Source organism: Merops nubicus, unplaced genomic scaffold, assembly GCF_000691845.1.
Source record: "Merops nubicus isolate BGI_N331 unplaced genomic scaffold, ASM69184v1 scaffold11534, whole genome shotgun sequence".
Classification (NCBI taxonomy): domain Eukaryota; kingdom Metazoa; phylum Chordata; class Aves; order Coraciiformes; family Meropidae; genus Merops; species Merops nubicus.
The window spans coordinates 13,929-36,245 of record NW_008602285.1 but is presented as its reverse complement, the minus strand read 5'-3'; the positions used below and the strand labels follow the sequence as shown (position 1 = coordinate 36,245).

Genomic DNA, 22,317 nt, shown 5'->3' with positions numbered 1-22,317 from the left:
CCACCGGCTGTCGGAATGGCAGAGACTCTGGATCCTGGCGGTAAAGTGCCTCCAGCGTTGGCATAAGCGCCTGTCGTAGCTCTTCTGGCTTGAAAACTTGGAGAAACAATCAACATTAGAAAGAGAACAGAAGACACCTGCTGGGAAATGTGAGGTCTGTGGGTCAAGAAGACTCCAGGTGATGAGTTTTAAGGTACTTAACATGGTTTATCTCCTCTGCAACACTGAGTTCTGAGAAGGATGTTAAAATGACCACCTGGACACAAGGAGATGGCCAAAATGGCAAACAGAATCTTGGCTGGATCACAGGGAGACACTGCTAAGTTTAATAGAGGCAGTTTACATCCCAGACATGGTTCCTCTGAGGTCCCAAGAAAACACTTGTCTAGAAAAATCTGTAACTGTGGAACATTTCAAATCTCTGCTGTATTAACAACTTTACTAAAGCTTAACGTCTAACATGAAAGCCTTAAAGAACTTGCCCAAAGCCAGTTACAGGCACCTGTATTTTTGTCCAAAAGCCACAAAGAACAACCCACATAAGCCTACTCAGTACCAACGAAGAAAGCTCAGGGTTTTTTTGCCCCCCATCTAAGATTTCCCCAGGGAGATACAGTCAATTTCAGTCAAAACAGTGTTCCTGTGCTTACTCTTTTTCTTGGACTGCCCAGCTGCTGGAGAAGACTGAGTAGCTGGAGTGGTGGGTCTTTCTTCCCCTTCTGGTACTTCAGTCTTCACTTCAGGTTTCTTCTCTTCTTGCTCCATGGGGTCTGGTTTACATTCCTCTACGACTGGTTCTGCTTTAACCTGGAAAATAGTTTGGAGCCTGTCACTTAGTCTCCTGTGAAGTGACCCATCCACGTTTTTGTCCTTAACCTATCTGCCACCCTGCCCACTGCTCTTCCTCAGGGTTAAGGGTATCTACATCATAGTCAAAAGCCCAAAATCTGAGCAGATGGCTAGAATGCATCTTTAGACACTGCAGCAGTAGCAGTGACGCCCTGCTAACCAGCTCTGAGCCACAAGCAGACACACAGGTACTCGTCCAGCTCTTCAGGCAGGTCCAACTCTCATACACTGGGGCTGCCAAGATGATGATTCTGGCAGCCAAGCTTCTAGCTGTCCTCATGACAAGTTGTCAGAGCCCAGTAAAGCAGACCAGCATGTACACAGAACCATTTAGGTTGGAAAAGACCTTTAAGGTCATCAAGTCCAACCATAAAACTAATGCTGCCAAGTCCACCACTAAGCCATGGCCCTAAGTGCCACGTCTGCACATCTTTCAAATACTTCCAGGGGTGGTGTATCAAGCCTGTTCCAGTGCTTGAAAACCGTTTCTGTGAATAAATTTTCCCCAAACCAAATCTAAATCTCCCCAATACAGCTTGAGGCCATTTCTTCTCATCCTAATATCTGCTGTTCAAACATCTAACAGCTGACAACAACACCTAGACTGACCTGAGTGCACTCTTACATTGGCATTTACCAAGAAGCCTCCCAGCTGCAAGCACATTATCATGGTCCTTCAACTACAATTTCACCAGAATAAATGGTCTTCTTTAGGAAGAAGTAGAGGAAGACAACAATTAAAACAGCAGCACCATGTAGCACCTACAGCTCTCAAACTGGAAGTAATGGCTTGCATGGAGACAGAAAGCATCTAGCAGCACTAGTTAAAGATTTTACCCAACAACTGTCCAACAATCTCACCTCAGATTTCTCCTCCATTTGCATCTCTGTCTGTTCTGGTTCCCCTTCTTCTGTTTTAATATCCATTTTCACTTCCTGCAAGGGTGGCTGCTGCTGCTCTGGAACAGTCTGCTGGGAGTTTACCTCTGTGCTGCTGGTGGATGGGGGGTTGGATACCTGCCCATCGATGCTTACAGCTGGTTGGGAAAGCTGAGGGAATAAAATACACATTGCAAACAGACATTACAACTTTTTTACTTTCTCTGATCTACTTTTTACCTATAGTACATTTCCACAAAGTTTAAGTGCAATCTAATCCTTCTACTTGCTTCACCTGAAGAACATACTGCTGCTCAACTCCAGTTATTAAAAAAACCACATGCAACAAAACACATGCTGGGAGGCCTGGTATAGAGGAAATTATGAACTGTTTTCATGTTTTATACACCACCTCTATGCATACGTAGACATAACTAAATACCTCATCTATGTTTCACAGTAAATTTCAAAAGATGCACTAGAATTCTGAAGACAGGTCCCTCTCTGGAAATACCAGATTATCTACAGACTTGTCTTGATGCTAAAAAGGTTACTTCTGAAAGGGGAAAAAAAGCCATTTTGACATTAAATATGCCAGAAACTACTTCCATAATCACAGACTAGCATAAGTAACCAAGACCAAGTGAACATGAAACCTCACGGGCACGGGCAGGGAAAGCACACAGTATTTTCTTACAGGGGTAGTGGGGTGCTGAGGCTGCAGCGGCGCCGTCGGCGTGGGGACAGAGGCAGTGGTGCTCTGCTGTGACAAGGGCTGCTGCTGCTGCTCTGCAGAAGGTGTCACTGGAACTGGAGGCTGGACTTGTGGAGGCAGCTGTGCCTGAGGAGGTGTCGGAGTCTGCCTTTGAGGGGGGTGCATAGTTTGTGACTGTGGTCCAGGTGGCAGTGCCTGAGGAGTAGGTGTGGGGGCAGCACTGGCAGCAGCTGCTGCCTGCTGCTGCTGTGACCCCAAGCCTGGGGGGGTGTGGTGAGGCGTTGGGGTTCGGCTGGGTACTGGAGAGGGAGAATTTCGGTGCATGGGAGGTTGTGGAAGAGGTGGGCAGTGAATGTGGCTCCCTTGAGAACCTGGAGCCATGGCAGGAGAATTCACAGGACAGGAAGCGCTGGTCATTTGTGCCTGTAGGGTAACAAGTACATGTCTGCAGTTACTTGAGATATCAAAGTGAGAGGAATCACTGCCAAATGGCTGCTTTCCTACAGTTACTGGCATACTTTTAAAAACATGACAAAATATCTGATCTGTTTTTAAGGACTCTGTTTCAAAAGAAGTGGTCTGTTCGATTTATTTTGCTCCACATAAACAAAGCTTTTTTGTAATTTATCCAGCTCTGAAAGAGAAGTTTCAGTAGAATAACTTACACTGGCTGATACATTTAATGAATGGCACACCTACACTCCCAGCTCACAAAACATCTCTTTCTAAAACTGCAGATTTGTACGTCCTGAGCATGGGACAATGCACCACAGTGAAAAATTGCATTCAGATACACTTAGCATCCCCATGTCCCCACCCCCAGGACTAAAAACTGAATTTACCACCAGAAATAAGTACAGCTGTAGCTGTACCATTACAAGACTACAGAAAAACTGTACTGGGCAAGGAAAAATGCTGTCACTCCACAATAATCTTGTCTGCAAACTAGGAAGAAGCATCAACGAGAAGCAAACTGACATTCCCTACTTCTTCCTGGTCTGAGATTCTTGCTGAAAAGGGAAAGGGAAAGGACAGAAAAAAAACTGCTAGACTAAGTTCAGATCTTTAGTAGCAATAACTCTCCTATCCTCCACTGCCAGCAACACACACAGGTCCTGGATAGACAGGTCTTTCTGCAAATTATTCCAACATCTATTAATTTCTCAGACTCTGCTGCTTCACCAAGAAATTCAGCAAGAAATTCTCAACTACTGCATGCTGAGTAACAGTTTCTTCTTTGCTCCATAAAAACAAACTTTAAAACATTCCTTTGTCACGCTTCAACATAAGCCTGAGACTGACCACAACTCCAAAAGCTTCTTGAGAAAACAAGTTGTTTTCCATAGAGCACAATGAAACCAGTATATATTACAGAGCTTACGGACACCACCTGCAGAAATCAGCAGCTTACTTGAGAGACTGGTGTCTGATTGCCAGGCTGGGTCATGGGCATGTTTGCTGTGTTCATTCCCGGGGAAGCAGCAGGGAACTGGGTCTGTTGTAGAAACTGATTCTGACCAGAGGGCTGGCCAACTCCTGGCTGCTGCATACGTGAAGGAAATCCCATCTGCTGCCAAAGAAAGGAACATTTCACACAACGTATGTACACCTCTGGAAAATTTTACAAAAAACAAACCCCTTTTATCTTGTTTCAGAAATTGATGTTTGCCACTTATCTGTAGGATACAACATGGAAAACCCACTTACAGCTGTTGTCCAAAGACAGAAATTATGATGATTTCCCTTGTAAGCTAAAGAACAGGATATTGATTTCAGATTGCAGCTTGTCAGTTAAGATTTATTTTTGCAACAGCACAACAAGCCACTTAAACTTAATTTTTAGGCCATTTTTACCAGCGAGATCTAAAGGCTTACCTAGCCCAGACAGTGGGAACAGAAAAGTAGGCAGAACAAAGGTTGAGAGAAGGAAGCAATGCCTGGTTTTTAAGCAATGCCTTTTGTCTGCTGCTGAGGAGCCCAGAGCCCTGCACTGACCTGGCCCATGGCCCCGGCCTGGCTCAGCTGTCCAGGGTGCTGAAGAGGAGGGGTTTGCCGGGGTCCCATCGGCGACAGCTGCATGTTCATCTGCCCAAACTGGTTCATTCCTGTGTTTGTGCCAAAAAACACTCATCAACAAAGGCCCCGGTTCTCCTTTGGGCACCATTCAGCATTTGCAGAAGAAACGCTGCCCGCTCCTTCCTAATTGCCTTCTCCAGCAGCCAGTTTTCAAGCATGCAATACTGTAAAGTATCCATCTCCTTCTATCAACCACTTGCATGGAACACTTAAATGTGAGGTGTCCAAGCTATCATACACCTTCCTAATACAAACTAGTGGTTTTCTCCCCCCCAAGACTTGTTTCCTCTCACTGTTACCCAAGCTCTGAAGTCTGACATCTGTTTTTTGAAGTTCTTTACTACGAGGGTGGTGAATCACTGGAACAGGCTGCCCAGATACATGGTGGAGGCCTCATCCCTGGATGACACTCAAGGTCAGGCTTGGTGCGGCTCTGAGCAACCTGATCTAGTTGGGGGATGTCCCTGCTTACTGCAAGGAGGTTGGAATAGATCTTTAGAGGTCCCTTACAACCCAAAGCTTTCTATGCTGCTACTGGAGTACACAGTAAAGAACCAAAAGCATTGTATCTACTGCTGAAGATAAACTTCCTACAGAAAGCTTCATTAATTACATATTAGAAATTCACTTATTGTGACCCCAAACTATCTTCACCTCCTGAAGTACTTTGCATCTTGGCTGCACCACTTCTTGAATACATAACAAAGGTTCTGCCCCTTCCTTCTGAGGAACTCTCACCATCTTCTCCCTGCCACTCACATGTCCTCAGGCTGGCTAGGCCTATGTTTGACTGACCCCACTATTCTGTGTTTGCATGATTGGAAGTTCCAAAAGCATCAAATTCTTTATTTAACAAAGCAAGCAGGTAACATGCAGCTCTTAAATTCACACAATCATGAAATGATAGAGATATAGGTTTTTTATATATAATATATAGTTATTTAATATTATAGATACCTATTTTCTTAAGTGGGAAAGCAGCAAGTGAAATAAGGGCTATGACACTTCATCAAGAGCTGCCCAATGCCAACACTCCTTCATAAATCACAGTAGTGAATTTTCCTCACATATTTACCTGGCTGTGCCTGCATGCGATTCATCATCTGGTTTGGCACGTTGGCACGTATCAGGGCTGGGTCAGGAAGAGGACCATCTAGAAAAAACAGATTTTTTTAAAAAAATTAAATTTTTAAGAATTAAAAAAATAACAATGATCTGTTTAGCATTAGGATAGTCAATCCTAGTAATAGAACTACTGTGAAATAAAAGACAGATGCATGGGGGGGAAAAAAGTGAAATCTGGTTTTCATTGCATGCTGAAAAGCCCATTGGTCTGAAAAAAATAAACGTGGCCCAGAAGTACTATATAAATTTTTAAAGGCATAAGTACCTAAGCATTCCAATCATCACACTCTTTGTTTAGCAACAAGAGTAACAGTGATATCATTTTAAATGCCACACAACTAAATATTAGTATAAGAGAAATATATTTTCCTAACTGAAGTTATCTTTAGTTCAGTTATAGAGGTGAAATAATGACCCTGAGGTTCTATAATGTTAAGGATGCTAAAATGTTACTCTTCATTCCCCCCATCCTCAAATCTAAGTGCAAAGGTTTGCAGTATTTCACTTTGTTCAGAAGACTAAATGCTTTTGGATAATCTACAGTCATGAATCAATACATAAGCAAAGCCTGTAAGATTTTGCAAGTACTTTTGAACAAAGAGGAGAAAGAGGTGGTTAACTCTGAGCAAGCCAGGTACCTGTTGAAATGAGAAGGGCAAAACAGTCACCAGGCTACCAAAATGACAGTACAAGATTCCCCCACACCAGTAACCCAAATGTTCTTACTTGCAGACATCCCTGGCTGGGGCTGTCCCATGTTGGGCCCTTGATTCATGGGAGCCTGTGGCATGCCTGGAGCATTTGGGATCATGTTTTGCTTCTGCAGCCTGGTTCTTCGTTTCTCCTCCAGCTCCTTCTGTATCTTGTAGATCTTCTCAGCTAGCAAGTGATAATACTCTGCCTGTTGGCACAGAATACAAGTCAGAAAAGGAGTTCACACACACACATTAAGTCAAGGCAGCAGGTCCCAGGGACCCAAGCTTGCAGAACAGCCTTTTGCACACACATTTGGGCTTGGGGTGGGCTGGCTCTCCCTTTGCAGGGGCTGCTGGGTAGAGGGGAGGGCAAAAAGGGCCATGGCTCAGGGAGCTGCTGCCAACAGCTGGACATTTCTCTTTGTGTCCAGCACTTCTTTGGGAGAGCCACACACCCTGACAGGCACCACACTGAATCCCAGCACACTCAGGCTGAAGCCTGCAGCTGGCTGGTTCCCAGACCCCACCCAGCAGCCCCCAAACACCACCTTCCTCAGCCTGGGACTCATCTCTGATTTCAGTCCTCTTCCTCCCCAACCACCATGGGCCCAAGGCCCAGCTGCACAGGCCTGGAAGACAGAGGATGGCTCCTCACCCTGCTGTTGGCTGATTCATACATGTCCCCTTCCACCTTGCGGGCGTACGCCACCAGGTTCTCCATGCGCCGGTCCTTCAGCGCGGCCGGGTCAGGAGTAGGAAATATGGCTTGGACTCTGGGGGGAGGGAGAAAGAGCAAACCACACAGGCAGGTCATCAGCATGCCCCCAGACAGGGCCATCAGCACTGACCCCAGAGCTCTGGACACAAAGCAGCAAGCACAGCTTCCAGCAGGCTGTGGCACGGCCACTGACCCGTGTGGGTGGCTTCAGTCCAGGGTGGGACACTCCCAACACAACAGCCCCAAAGCTGCCAACCCAGCTCTATCTTTTGGGCTTCTGCTTTTCCTTCTCTAACAAAATTCCCCCCCATAACCTCCCAGTTTTGGAAGCTGGGCTTCCTCCTGCCCCACACATCCACCACAAAGGCAGCAACTCACCCAAAGGGAGATTGTTTTGATACCAGCTACTCACAGTTTATGAACAAGGTGGTTTCGGAGATCCTGAGTGATGTCTTCGTGCCACTGCTTTCGAATCCCGGTGTTGGATGGTTGAGCTGTTGGCATGGCTCCCAAACTGGCAACGTTGGCGCTCTCACTCATCATGGGGCTTCAAAAACAGAGCAAGGATTGAGGGCAAAAGTCTAGTCTGAGCTTAGTCATCTTACAGTCATAGTCTCTTTCAGAATAATGTCAGGACAAAGTGCTAGTTCAGCCATTCCCTAATCAATGGACAAACTCTGCAGAAATAGCTGCACAGCCACCAAAACAACGCCAGGAAAGAGGACATGCTGTCCTACCCAAGGATTTGGGAAACTGCAACAAAAGCTACAAAATCCAAAGGGAGAGATAGCCATCTATGGCATTTACCCCACTGTTTATGCAAGTGCCATTGGATCAAAACAAAGTCACTGGCCTGCAAAGAATAATTCAACTTACTTTTGAGAATTCATGGTTGAATGTAACATTGAGTCAGGCAGCAGATTAGGGGTTTGAACCCCTACTCCTCCATTCACTCCCATTGGATTTGCACCTAGAAAACAGAAGAGTAAGTACAAGGGTCTAGACTTTCAAGCACTTTGACTTCTGTGATTTTCCCATTGCTACCAATTTCATGTTGCTCTCTTCACCCTCTTCCTTTAACAGACTTAGAAAAGTCTGAGGCACAACACTGGTGACTTCCAAGTGAAGCATCACACCACACGACTCCTCTGCACACCTTCCAGAACCTCTCAACAAACAAGCAATTTCCATCTGCTGCAAACATTACGTACCAGAGTCCTCTTCTGTGACTCCCTAAAGATTCAGTGTCACCAGCCACTTCTCTGGGTTTTTGTTTAGAAGTGGCTGGGGTATTTTTCAATCATTCAGGGGCTTAGGAAATATTCATAAAGGCTTCAAAAACCTACACCATCAGCTACCACCTACATTTGACATGGTTCCCTCTCACCCAGTTCATACTTAAGGATCCTACAACTAACTCCAGTGTTTGTACTAAGAAGAAAAACCTGACAAACCTTTGCAGGAAAAACCTCTAGTAAGTTTTAAGATACCAGAAGTCTGCTTCTCTGAATCACATCAAATCTCAACCACCATAAAAAATAGTCTAATTCACACACTGCCACCTGAGACCAAGCTGGTATAAAAGGCAACTGTCAACCTTTGCCTTAATTGCTCCTTTTCAACTGCCCAAACCCATCACTTGTTTGATCTCCTTAGGACTGCATCTTCTCACACCACAGTCCTCACCATATCCTGCTGTTTCTCCTAAACTAGCCCATGATCTGATCATTCCTATCTCACCTGTTTAACTTCCCCCCTTAGCCACCTACTCCTAATAACAAAAGTCAAAGTCCACACTCCCCATGCTTGTCCTTTCTACATGAAGCTTCAGTTCTTTGTCCTCTAAGAGCTCTTCCACCCCATCTCATTGCATTTCCTCATCAGTGCTACAAGAAGTGTCCAGTAAGAACACACAGGCCAAACTGTCTAAAAATAGAGAAAACCCAGAGAACCATTTCACTTCAGAAAAATGGGTGACATTTCTTTCCAGCTTTCAAGGCCCTCACTGTAACATTTCAGAACTATAAATTCACCTATTTGTAATGCACAGCAGAAAATAATGTTTTTATCTAATTGTTTTAAGACTAAGCTCTCGGGACCCTATCTCTTCCCCTCCTTTTTGAAAGGAGACTTCAGACATTGGAAGGCAAAATTAACAGCATACAAGTCATATGCAACCTGTGGGGACCAGGGGTCTCATTAATGAATCTACCCAAGAGCCTTTCCCCGAGTAGCTCAGGAGTAAGATGTCTTTTGGTGCAGAAACAGCACAAACTGCAGCCTGCAACCAACTGCTCCTTTCCTCTGCAATCTCTCAGGTCCTTTCCCCATGGAACTCCTGTGCATACACACTACTCATTCCATACACAAGCACATCATGAGGCATATAGGCAGGATCACTGCAATCCCATACAAGCCTGTGATAAATCTCTACCAGCTCATCTTTCCTCTTTTCCATTCAAAAACCCCATCTCTGCTTAAGCAACTCAAGCAAAAAGCTGGGGGTGAGGAAAAATTCCTGTGATGTAATCCAAAACTATCAAAATTAGGTTTGATGGTTAAAGGTTACTTAACACTTGACACCACTGATAGCCAGATTAGAATTAACTGCACTTCAAATGAAAATTCTTATGTAGTCTCCTGTGATTTTGCAATAAGCCACCCAGATAACTTACAGTTACATAAATCCACGTGACAGGATTGAGAAAGTCTGTTATTTACTACTTTTCATTTTTAAAACAAACACTACATAGCTGATACAGCTGTAAAACGCTGCAGTCAGAGTAGCAAGGAAATACACTTCAATACAGGCATTTCCAATTAAATACTCCAAAAAAAGCCTGAAAATTGCATTACAGTACAATTATAAAGCTACAAAACAACATTAAATAAAATGCTTCGGAAAAATGGTTCTCAAGAAAAAAAAAAAATCCCAGAGAAAATTTTTCCAAGAGAAGGCATCTGGATCCTCTGATGTTCCTGTTCCACCAAATAGCTTGTTGTCTCAAGTCTAAAAAACTGCAAAGCTGTACCTTTTGGAAATTATCTAGCAGCATTAAGCTAGTAGGTGAAGAAAATCTGCCTTAGCTATAGCCCAAGAAAGTCACCTGTAGTCTGTATATTAACACTAACAGATAAACTTACTCATAGGATTCATGGGGCGCAGACCCTGGGGTGACTGTCCTTGTTGCTGATTCTTCACTTGAGCCTGGGGCTGTGTCTGCATCTGGTTCCCTTGGTAGGTCAGTCCGAGGGCTGCGTAGGCTCTCTCGATGGAGCTGGGGTCTATCTGACTGGTAGTGTTTAGACTGGGTGTTGTCTGCTGCCCCACGCCCACAGAGCCAGTATTTGCCAGTCCCACCGCAGCTCCGCCCAGCAGCGCTGGAAGAGACCAACCAAGTTAGGAAGTACAGCAGGGGGTCACCACAGAGGCCCAGGAGAACAGGGAAAGAACAGAAAGAGTACACTGGCTGTTCTGAACATCTTCTAGGAACGGGCAGTGAGGATGCCACCTCTGGAAAACCTGTCATGAAACATGGAGACAAGTTCTGACCCAAGCGGCCATGCTGACAATGTGCTGTCTTCCCTTTGAGTTGCTGAGAGGAAATCCCACTCCAGGTGTTTAGGACACATCTGTTTGCTTCAAACAGAAAACAGAGGCTGACCATGTCACAGAGGCTAAAGGCAGAAGGGTACACACAGCTCTTTAGCACCATTTGAAATGCCTTTTTTTTTTTTCCCCCTTAAAGCAAGAAATTTCCAAGTTTCCAGGTTCAGGAGCACCATCACTATATCCCGAGTGCAAGAAAGTTTAACTCCCAAGATGCATTTTATGGCTTATCCAACCCACAGAAGTCCCCAGTAGCCTTACATTGTTGATTTCTTTTGTCCCCAGCATTTTTCAGAGGCAAACACACAGGACAGTCATGTCTGGTACAATTCTTCCAGTGCGAGATGATTTGTCGGGAAGATGCACAATGTGCCACTGAAAGGAAGAGGAATGAAAAGCTTTTACAAACTACTGCCAGTGTCTCCACGTGGACAACACAAACTGAGTTGGGAGCAGCTATTTCTCTCAGGGCAACATGGGTCAGTAAAGTATTACTTGAAATAGTTCAGCACTTAACTAGCCTTAGAAAATCTAGGTAGATTTTGCCAAGTACTATGGGCTCAGCTAGAGCTCACCTGAAAGCTCTGTGTTACACACCCAAGCCAACACCTCCCCAACTCAAAGGATAACATCACATACATCAGACAGCAGGCAAACTGTACCAGGCAATTGAGATGCCAGCAATCAGCACAACCCAGATGAGCTTAGCTACCAAAACAGTAGCATACACTCTCCTTGGCTGCTGGGATAGACTAAGAGTTTGCCAGTGCCAGTAGCAGCTTAATTCCTGGCTAGCTATTCCTAGAACTTTCTCTCTCCCGTTTGCAGAAGACAGGCAGACTCCTCCTTGCAGATTCCTCCTTTTGTGCCTGCCCTTCTCAGAAGGCAACATCCAAAAGATCTCACCGTGAGTTACAAAGTCAATCCCAAGACCTTCATTCCCCCCAGAGCCACTCACCCTGGCAGGATTTGCCAGCCTGGCAGTGTGTCATGTGGTTGAGGACGTTCTTCATGGTGCGGCAGTGGGGGAGGTTGCACTGCCTCACCTCCCCGTTGGCCTGCTCCCGCCGCTGGCACTTGTGGGCGTGCAGGAGCAGCACCAGCTGCTGCTGGATCAGTTTGCGCTTCTCCGGGTCCGCCGTCGGCGCTCCAGACCCCATGCCTTGAGAAGCTGCTGGTCCCATCCCAGCTTGCTGAACTTGGGGAGTCTGCTGCTGGCCCTGAAGGTAGAAAGAAATTTCCAGAAATTAATCTGTTTTGAGAATAATCCATTCAGCAGGTAAATAACATTCAAAGAAGAGAAACAGCCACTGCATTCTGTGAGAAAGAAGGGCCCACCTATCTGTAGTTCTGGGTGACTCGAGTCACAGACACCCCTTAGCTACACTCCTGGCAATAATTCTCTTGCCAGCCACAACTTCTTCCCCATATCACTCTCCTAGTCCTTGCTCTTGCTTTATCAAAGTGCAGCAGAACTCTGCACATGCTCACAGGTTAATCTCTGGTGCTAGACCAACCAGAAAACACTAATAGCACTTACACCTCCTCATGTTGGAGGCTAGAAAGTTGCATCCACAGTTCTTGCAGTAATGGAAAAAAGTGAATAGTTTTCCTCTATATTTCAGTATAAGGTGTCTCAGTTTGACTGTTCCTAGAAAATAAGAATGAAGGGGAAGTTCTGGGAACCTATTCCATCAGCAAACTTGCATCCAGGCATTCAAACCAAGTATCTCCCAGTCTCTGCTCGATATGAAGCACAACTTCAGGATAATACATGCTACAGAACTAACATCAAGTATGACAACATCTAGTACTTCTATACTTCTTGCTCATTTCTTCAGACTTCTTCATATTTCTTCCAGGGGACATTTGAGAAGAAAACAGCAAAGAAGAGAAGCTCAAGGACTCTGTGTTGGCTGTTTCACTTCAGTTTAACAGCCTTCAAGTTTCTAACAGACTCTTCAGAGTCTAAACAATTTTAGATGCACATGCTTGACAACTAGGGTTCTGAACAGCAAGTTTTGGCTGCTTCTTTATTGGTTCTTACAACCAACTGGGTTTCTAGACTTCCAATGTTTCAGGCTCAATTTAGCACTAAAGAAAATTGCCAGGACAGAGCTCTTTTGAATTCAAAGGTACAAAAGTTACCTGGAAATGGTTTTTCAGTAACAGTTACTAAGATCAAGAGACTGACTCTTCTAGGGGGTGGCATTTGAAGCAGGGAGAAACACAAGCTGTATCCAGAAACGTGGATATGTTTCTCAAATTAAAAAATAATATGAAAGGGTGTGGGGGAGAAGCAGGATATGTTGCATGTCACAGCCCTAATCAATTTAAGCTTCTAAAATAATGAGGCAGAAGCATTCAGCCACCAGTGTTAAGCTCAAGCTAAGGAACCTAACATTAAGGCCTATCATTTGTAAGCTTGGGCCATCCACTCTTCCCACCACCCTTGCTTCTCCTTCCTGAAGTCCTGCTGCAGTAACAGTCTGGAGGGGGAAGGAGGAGGCAAGAGCTACTACAGCAACTGTCAGGGTACCTCCAGCATCAGGACTGTTCTGTGTTCATGTAACTCAGAACAGGAACAAACACATAATGGGGAATTCTAAAATATTTCTCTCTCCCCAAAGCATCAGTGTACTATTAGCAAGAAAACAACCCTCAAGACAAAGCTCCTCTCTGCTGAGAAGGAGCCCAATATACCAACCACAAGAGAAGGGATGTGAGAGGAGGGCAGAGGTGTCCAAGCAGGAGCAAAGCTCACTTCAGTTAAGGAGCTCCATTTAATGTTCTCTGTTAAGGGGGTCTGAATGGTGAAGAATAGAGGTGCAGGTTATCAACAGAGAAAGCACAGCTCAGCCCTCTCCTTCCTATCAGCCCTTTTAGGAGTTGAAACAAGTGTTTTATGTGTAGATTCAGAACACACATTCACAGTGGGTACCACAGCTGCAGAAAATTGTAGCATGGCAACGAGAGAGCATAGTGTTCCACTTTGGTCTACAACATCATCTTCTGGAGACACCTTTCATATTCCTGCCCCAGGAACTGGCTTCTTGTCCATTGGAAATTGTGGTAAGCTATTCTGCAGCCCAGCTTTATTCTGCATCTGAGGCCCAAGTCCACTGGCTCCAATCTGCTGCCCAGTATTCTGACTATATGGCTGGCCATAGGGGCTGGGATTGCTCATCATTCCCATCTAGGAATTAAAATAAGATGTTCAGGTAAAATAGCTTAAGTTCACAAATTAAAAGGCAAATGAACATTTCAGAGAAGCAAGACTGATCACAGCCATGAACCAGCTGCAATGAAATACTGATCTACACACTCCCCCTGCTCCTTCATGTGCATGTATTTACCCATCCCACAACATTAACTCTTCAATCAGACAGTTCCTATAAACACAGTGAAATCAACTCACCAACCTCTGAGGTCAGCCTGGTCAGAACTGCCCTGATTACTTATTTCTTTGTAAAAGATTTTCCAGTTCAACTTTCCTAATCACAAATTTGTACCATGGACTACATCACTCAAAAGTCTGGAAGAATTTTTCTGCTCCCTGCGTCTGCGCAAGCTTCAAATGGAGACAAGCACCACCTTCAATCCTGTCAGCAGGGTTTATCCCCGAAACCTCCTACCCAGCTGCTGGCACTCACTCCCCAGGTCCTCTCCAGACCGCTGTACCAAGGCATGTCTGCATTCTCAGCACACAACCATTTCCAGTTTAGGAACACACTAGAGGCAGAGGTTACAGCCCACACGGTCACACAGGCTCAGTCACTCGTTCACAGGGAGCAGCAGCAGCAGAGGTCCAAGCAGATGGTAGGAAGGAACTCCACAAACCTATTGAACCACTCATCCTTTCGAGAGCTGTATTGTTTCAACTCACACTAGCATTTGACTAGACAACCTTCAGTTTCCTTGATGCTTTTGGGTTCAAGTCTGGGCATTTTCCTGCATCCAGAAAAGTGCATATGACCTCCTACAGTAGGTTTGTCTCCAACCACTCCTACATTTACTGTCAAAACCTTGTTTCTGTTTCTTGCCAAGCTTCTCCAGCCTGCATGCCTGGAAATTACCTGTCATTAGTCAAACACTTCCCTTTCTCAGGTTCTAACATCTGCCAATCCATTGTAAGAGCCTTCAGTTTGTATTTACAAAATAAAGCAGGATCAAACCCAAACTACAGGGAAAAGAACACAAAATTCACTAAAGAGCCTGCCACTTTAGACATCTGATACATACAAGTGAATTCCCCCGAGGACAGCCCTCCTCCTCCACACAAGCAATAACCATAATCACACAGCAGTAATTCATTAGAAAGCAACAAAAAGAAGAGAAACTATGCAGTGATCAGGCAGAGCTAAAAGAGCTTCCTCTCTTCTGTCTCCCTTGCCACCACCACTGCCATGAAAACACACGTGGTGACTGAGGAGGCTGCTGCTGCCAAAATCAGAGCAGGTAGGACTCAAACCCTTCCTGCTTCTCCCTCAGAAGACTAGTAAGATCTTATGTGCAAGTTGAGCAGGAGGGAAGGGGAGAAGGAAAATGTAAGGAGTCAGCAAACGTGCTTTCAGGGCACTTCCCCATCATCACTGTTGCCTCAAATTGACCAGTAGGTTTTTCAAGACTTCACAAAGGACTGATAGTGGGAATTATTTCCTTAAGAAAGCAAGATATGTTTTCCTGTAAGACAGCCTGATCCCTGTGGCTGCAGAAAGGGTTTCAAAAGCAAGTACATCCCCCAAACCAGAAATTTCCAAGCAAAGTTTCCAAGTTCATTAATAATCACAGCTCCCAAAGCTCACAAGTAGACACCAAAGGATTGAAAATAACTGTGGCCTGATGAGCCAGCTCTGTCCTAACTGCAGGGGGAAAAGCTCAGGTCTAGACTTAAAAAGGCACTTTCACTCCATTACCCAAAAAAGCAGCTTTCTAATGAAACTCAGGGATGAAGTTTGACCATGCCAATCAACCTCTGTATCTACAGAACATGCCCAGCTCAGTGCAGCTGCTCCCAAGAGGAGTAATTCAGCTCCCCATCTCAGCCCACAGGCCAGGTTAGAAGGCAAGTGTGCCAAACTGACTCTGAAACCCACTCATCTGACTCCAACAACCTGCATGCAATTCTAGACTGAGTCAAGGGAAGGGTCATTTGGGAGGTTCTTCACCTCACAGAAGGTGGCCTTGTGACCCTGGCACAAGCAGCAGGAGCATGCTCACACCATTTGCTGTGATAAGTTGAGAAACATGGATAAAACAAAACAAGCAGGAAGAAATGGATGACCTCCTGACTAGAGAAGGAAGACAAAAATCTGTGTAATTTTTATCAGTAGGAAACAACCAGGAAGACTGACACACAGTTCATCATCATATTAATGATCTATTGGGAGTGAAGGGTAGATAAAGAATCAAATGCAGAAAAACCAGCCAAATCAATGTGGTGTTAGTGCCACTGCATGAGCCAAATACAAGGCCTCATCTGCAATACCATGCAAAAACATACATGGCTGAATCATAGCTAAAAGTCAGCGAGTGCAACCTCTACTCACTCCTTCCTGGCCACCATCTCCTTGCAGTGCTCTTCCCAATTCTCTTCTTATCCATCCCATCTGTTGTTTTTCTTCCTCTCCTCACCTCACAGCCTCAACTTAACTTTCATCACATATGCAAGGACTCACACACATGAAGGGCAGACAGAAATCCACATCACAGTAAAGAAGAGGAGGAAACAAGGAAAACAGCAAGATGATGATGTGTGGCTAATAGACAGCAAAAGGAATCTTAGAGGGTTATAGCTTCTACATACACAGTGGAAAAAAACTTGGTGTTTCTGCCTCCAGTGGAAGCAGGGGCTATGGTACCAGAATGGTAGATGATGTGCCTCTCTCACCATGTGAGGGCCACGGACAACACCAGTCCAGGAAACATCCTAATTCACAAGTGTAAGCCACAACAAAAGTGGAGGAAATTTCTCAAAGTTTTGCAAAATAAATGTAAGCAAAAAGTAAAAAGATGGAGTTAAGTTTTAATATTTTTCCAATAGTACTAATCCAACAACTGCAGCATCAGCCATGAGTCTCTATCAGGTTAACTGCAGTGTCTGCAATGGTTTAGGACCATAGGAGTGTCCTTCATATCAGCATGTTCACAAGTGGAAGTTAATTAACATTTCCTGAAACTGGAAAGCTAGTTTTATTAATTCCAGCTGGCTCGTTAAAACCAAGAATTTATAACTGATCTCTTGTATGCAGTTTTCTAGTGCTGAGCATCACTGAATCCAGATGTAAACAACAGCAAAGTTTTGCCAGTGGTATCTGCTGCATTCTTTCCAAGGACTATTATCAAACATTAATCTTTGCACTTGACTGCATTATATTTTAAGATACCCACTGCGAGATAACTAATGTTATTTCAGTGCCAGCTGTTCAGGACACTCCTCCCTATCCACCCCAGAAGCTTAAGATTCAATCTTTACTTCCCCATTTCTCCCTTATGCTTGGATAAAATAGGAAATTATCTGTTTTTTCACCCTGGTTCACCAAAGAAGAAAACCACAAGGACCAGGACACGCAACTAGACTTCCAATGGAATATTATTTGATCCTATGGTACACTTGGTACCAGAGTCTAAACAGTATGGAATAATTTACCTGTTGAATCAAATGGCTATTGCAAATAAGGCAATCAAGAACACTGACTTTCTATCCAAAATGTGGCACTGAATATGCTCAGGAACAAACCTATTTTTACAACTTGAGGATGACACCATCCCCAAACTCTCCACAGCTTTGAACACAACTTGATTACTCTGATATTATACTGTTTGACTTAAGCTCCAGCCACTTTTTTGGCAATGACCACGAGAGTGAAGGTCACAAAACACTTCATACCATAGTCCTTGAAAGAGTTGTTCCCATTTACATTGCTAATTCTACCATGTTCAGTGTTCTCCAGGTGGGTGTTGGGTTGTATGTGTACATGGCTCTGGTTTTTCTTTTAGAAAAGGGCATCAATTACTTCCTAATTAAACAATATGTACTTTCTGAAATAATCTTCTTAGCACAATAAATATGCTTCACAAATTCAGGCAGTGATCCAGCCCTGCATTTAAATTGACTTTTCATGCATCTTGCTCAACAGAATGATGCAGTTAAGACTGGAATGCGTAGGTTAATGGTTGGATTTGATGGTCTTAAAGGTCTTCTCAAACCTAGATGATAGGACAAGAGGAGATAGCCCCAAGTGGCACTGGAGGGTTTTAGGTTGGATATTAGGAAATAGGTATTCCCTGAAAGGGTTGTCAAGCCCTGGGCCAGGCTGCCCAGGGCAGTGGTGGAGTTCCCACCCCTGGAGGAACTGAAAGGCACCATGTGGTCCTGAGGGACAGGGTTTAGTGGTGACTTGGCAGTGCTGGGTTAATCGTTGGACTTCATAATCTTGAAGGTCTCTTCCAACCAAAGCAGTTCTATGATTAAAGGAAGTTAGAGATCCTGAAGAACTACATTCGTCTTTGTAAAATACTGCCATTGATTCTTCTTAACAGAGGTTCAACTGATAAAATCAAGTGTATCCACTGTAACAGAGGAGAACCCTGTATATACTCAAACAGCAACCCAAATTACCAAGAATTACTACTGGAACTCTAAACTTTTCAAGTCACTTCCCATGTGAATGAAATGCAAAGCAGAGATAACAGTAATGCCCTCACTAACCTGAACTACCTTTACATCCATTTCATTACTTGAGTTACAGAACTTTTCTTGAAACAGTGAGAGATGAAATTGAAATGACCTGAGGGCCAGGTGAACTCAGTCCCATCCTGACAGGGAACTGCTGTCACAGAAAGGTACAGACCAACTCACATGAAAAATAACCCTCCTCCCCTGACAGAGACTGGACACTCAGATTGTCACTGCCCACTGTCCACAGAACCCAGTGGAACAACAAACTGAAGGTTTTCACTAGATACAATTCCAAAAGAAGAATGGTTCAAGCCTGGAAACATTAATTTGTTCTTATTATAGAGCTTGAATTTGTTATCTGTTTACTTTTAAATTAATCAAAGCTGTAAAACTATCCAGTGAAACAAAAAGCTGGAGAAATGCTACAACACTGAAAGAATCAAAGCATTACAAACAATTTCCAAAACTCTATTTTAAGAGTAATGGGCACATCTGTCATTCTCCTGACTTGCAGACAACCAAAGAGATAGAAAACAAAGAGCTATTCAAGAAAGCAAAATTTGTTACGATTCCTTTCCCCTCCAAACTTCTACAAGTTCCTCTAAGGCTAGACTTCCACAGGCATTTTTAAGCTGGTACTGTCACCAAAGCAGGGTCCACACCCTCCTCTGCCTGGCAGTATCAGCTCCTTTAATATGTCCCCTCTCTAATATCAGCATTAGCTTTCCAACTGATGAGCATAAAATGGACCAGAAAAACAAGTTAAATTCAAATCTTTTTTCTTAAATGACAGTCCTGGTTTCTCTGGGACAGAAGCACAGGCCAGGCACAGTCTGTAGCCCATCAGCATTCTGGTCAGTTAGAGCAGGCTCATAGGTGTATCCCATGCCTTAAATATCCCACTCAGTATAAAGGGGGAAGTTTGCTGAGGACACAAGGCCTCCTCCTCAGGCTCCTCTGAACTGCTTTCCCATTTGTTGTGACCACCATATATCTGCTGGGCTGACTTGAACTTTGCTATATATTGGCGTTAATTTTGGCTGTTTCATTAAATCTGGTTTCCTTCCAGCCCACGGGTCTCTCCTTTTCCTGATCCCCCTTTCTCTGCTGGGTGACAGAGCAATACTCCAGTTTACCCTAGATCCCATGGGGAGTCTGAAGCCTGGGTTAGCTCCTCAGCACAGCCTGCCATGCAGCTGCCACAGAGATGCCATGCAGACAGAACTGCTCCTGTGTATGTCAGGGACCACTTACAGCACACAGAAAACTACAGCATTAGACCACAGGATGTAAGCAGCCAATTAGGACAAGTTTACGTATACCAGATGACCCCAAATTAATCATTTACATTGATATTTGGGATTACAAGTCCTAAAAAGTACCACACACAACTAGATAAACTGGAAAGTACGTGGCTAATGTATAAACCAAGTGCTTTACTTTATTGCTAGCCAGTGCTTAGGGAGGAGAGGGTGACTTTCAGTTACTCTACAGGATAACAGAACAAAGCAGTAACATAATTTTGTCTTCCAAATTGACTAGTCACTTGGAGATGATCTTCACTGTTAGAAGAGCACATCATCTTCCCTCCTGATCAGTCAATATCACAGGGAATGTAAGCTACTCCTCCTTACAAACCACTGCAGACAACACACTGAGAGCTCAGAGGCACCCCCCCATCCCACAAGGGGCTTGATTTTGGCAAGCCAATATGATGAAGTCAAACACAACTTAAGTGCCTGGTCCATTTTCTTCCTCCTAACGAAGGCCAGCTCCTGGAGAATGCACATTTTTTACAGCAAGGAAGGAAATCTACAGAAGTCATTACACCAACTCCCACATTAACAGCAACACAGGAGTAAGTTTACCAACTGAAAAACTGGCTTTCAAAAACAACCAGTTGGGGTCCTCTGTTTTCATCTACTTTTTGAAGATTTGTAGGTGGGGAAAAAACAAAAGCAGATGGGTGGAGAGATAGAATGGTCAGACATGAGTGTTGTCAGATTTTGCTAACTCCAGTGCATGAAGTGAAACACAGGCTTCCTGCCAACAGACAAACCAATTTAAGACATTCTGGAATTTCAGCCTCCATTTCAGACTGTTCTTTTTCATCCAGCAGTTTCAACTCCTCTACAAGGGCTAGATCCACCATACTTAACACTAAAGTCTCACGATTTTATCAGCATTTAAAGAACTCTTAACTACTTTTAACCCATCTGGGACTATGAATTAAACCCCAGAATTCATTGTGCATTTGGTCTGAATAATCCCAAAAGCACAAAATGTTCTTACTTCAGATGTACAGCACATTTCAGAATTTAAGCAAGGAAGACAATTTAATTTTGGACTACATCAGCCAAAACCTTGGTTTTCTGTCCTTTTTTCTCCTAAACGAGTTTATAATAAAGTATAAGCTTACTTCAGCTCTGCTAAAGAAAGATTAAGAAGTTGCATTTCACCCATATACCAAATGTCAATCACTGACCTCTGAATATGCCTAAATATCAAAGTAGGTTTTTTTACAGCTATAAAGTATGACACATTCTACCATTCCAGGAAAAGAATTCTTCTAATTAGTTGCATATCTTTCCATTGTAAACTACATACAAATTTGCTACTGTAGCAACAAGGCCTTGCAACAACTTCTGTACAGGGCAAAAAAATATCTGAAATGACCAGACCACAAAATCAACTAATTACTAGACATACATAGAGATAGAGAGAAATATCTGCTAGCAAACAGAACTTCATAATTAGTATCTTAATAAATAAAGAACTTCATAACTATAAACATTCATGAGACACTAACATAATTTTACTTAATCCACTAAAGCACAGCAAAGACATTAATACACAGCATAATTTTCATTTATGTTTCCAATCTATTTATAGATTATATTTATCATTCCAAGCCCTCCAAGCAGACCAACTTCAGGCATTCAGATAGATCTATTCATGTACTGCAAAGCACCTTGGAAAAACTTCCCTCTCATCAGCCCAAACCCACAGGATACCTGCCTAAAGTGAACTGAAGCATTTAAGTATTTTCTAGGCTTGTGGTGAAAACACTAAAACCCAGAGAAGAAATACTCCTACTCTGCAAAAGGTAGTTGTGTTTGTAAAGAACTGGGCAGGATTAACAGTGTTTTAAGAATCTAACATTTGTCTTCAGGTGTTTACAGAAGCATTCATTCCTCATCAGTAGCTCAAACACTCTTAACAATATCAGCACACAGGGAGTCATCAGTCTGTTCAAAACTGTATGTGCCTCTTTGGCACCTGCCACAGCATGAACACTCATCTGATCTCAGACAAACACAAAAAATCTACAAATTAAGCCTCAGAGACAGAAGGTCACAACATCTAAAAGGCCCTGATGGATCCCCATCACACTCACAATACCACAGCATCACATTAGATGGGAAGATATATTTGTGGACAAAGAATAAAACAGAATAAAGTAAAAATCAAGTTATTTTTACTCTAGCAATAGTCGTGTTTCTTGTGCCAGATTTGGTTTTTGCCTCCCACAACTGCCACGAATTCTACTTTAGCAGCATAAACTATTTACCACATGATCCAGGATTCTTAAAAGAAAAACAATCCAGTTCTATAGACCCCATGCTACAGAGGATTAAGTTTCACATAAAGTCAAACAAGAAAGGGAGGTAAAGTCAAGTTTAGCGTGTCTTACCTTGTTCATGGCTCCAGGCTGTGGCCCTCTGAGTCCAGCCTGTCCTCCCATCTGTGGAGAGCCTTGCTGCAGTGTTTCAGCCAGCAAGTTGCCAGCAGTGCCCATGCCTGGGTTGGGGTAGGGCATGTTGGGTCTCCCTCTGCCTGCGCCAATGGAACCGTTCATGACTTGCCCCTGCATCATCCCCTGCCCGTTGCCTGCTGTCAGCATCCCAGGATTCATGCCAGCATTCATCCCTGCATTCATGCCCATGCCAGGCTGGTTAACTGGACTGT

General features: G+C 43.8%; 1 protein-coding gene across 1 annotated transcript in view; it reads right to left on the bottom strand.

Moving 5' to 3' along the window:
• Positions 1-22,317, bottom strand: part of EP300 (E1A binding protein p300) — a gene marked incomplete at its 3' end in the record, with an annotated part of 53,003 nt that overhangs the window by 16,759 nt on the left and 13,927 nt on the right. Inside the window, exons 3-19 of the mRNA XM_008938310.1 lie at positions 22,043-22,313; positions 13,699-13,863; positions 13,378-13,389; positions 11,626-11,887; positions 10,929-11,042; positions 10,202-10,438; positions 7,934-8,027; positions 7,470-7,604; positions 6,995-7,112; positions 6,371-6,545; positions 5,595-5,672; positions 4,439-4,548; positions 3,855-4,013; positions 2,426-2,866; positions 1,711-1,899; positions 651-807; positions 5-96 (exon numbers count right to left, since the gene is read on the bottom strand). Of these exons, the coding sequence (XP_008936558.1) occupies positions 5-96; positions 651-807; positions 1,711-1,899; positions 2,426-2,866; positions 3,855-4,013; positions 4,439-4,548; positions 5,595-5,672; positions 6,371-6,545; positions 6,995-7,112; positions 7,470-7,604; positions 7,934-8,027; positions 10,202-10,438; positions 10,929-11,042; positions 11,626-11,887; positions 13,378-13,389; positions 13,699-13,863; positions 22,043-22,313 (2,809 nt within the window). The remainder of the gene's footprint in view (positions 1-4; positions 97-650; positions 808-1,710; positions 1,900-2,425; positions 2,867-3,854; positions 4,014-4,438; positions 4,549-5,594; positions 5,673-6,370; positions 6,546-6,994; positions 7,113-7,469; positions 7,605-7,933; positions 8,028-10,201; positions 10,439-10,928; positions 11,043-11,625; positions 11,888-13,377; positions 13,390-13,698; positions 13,864-22,042; positions 22,314-22,317) is intronic.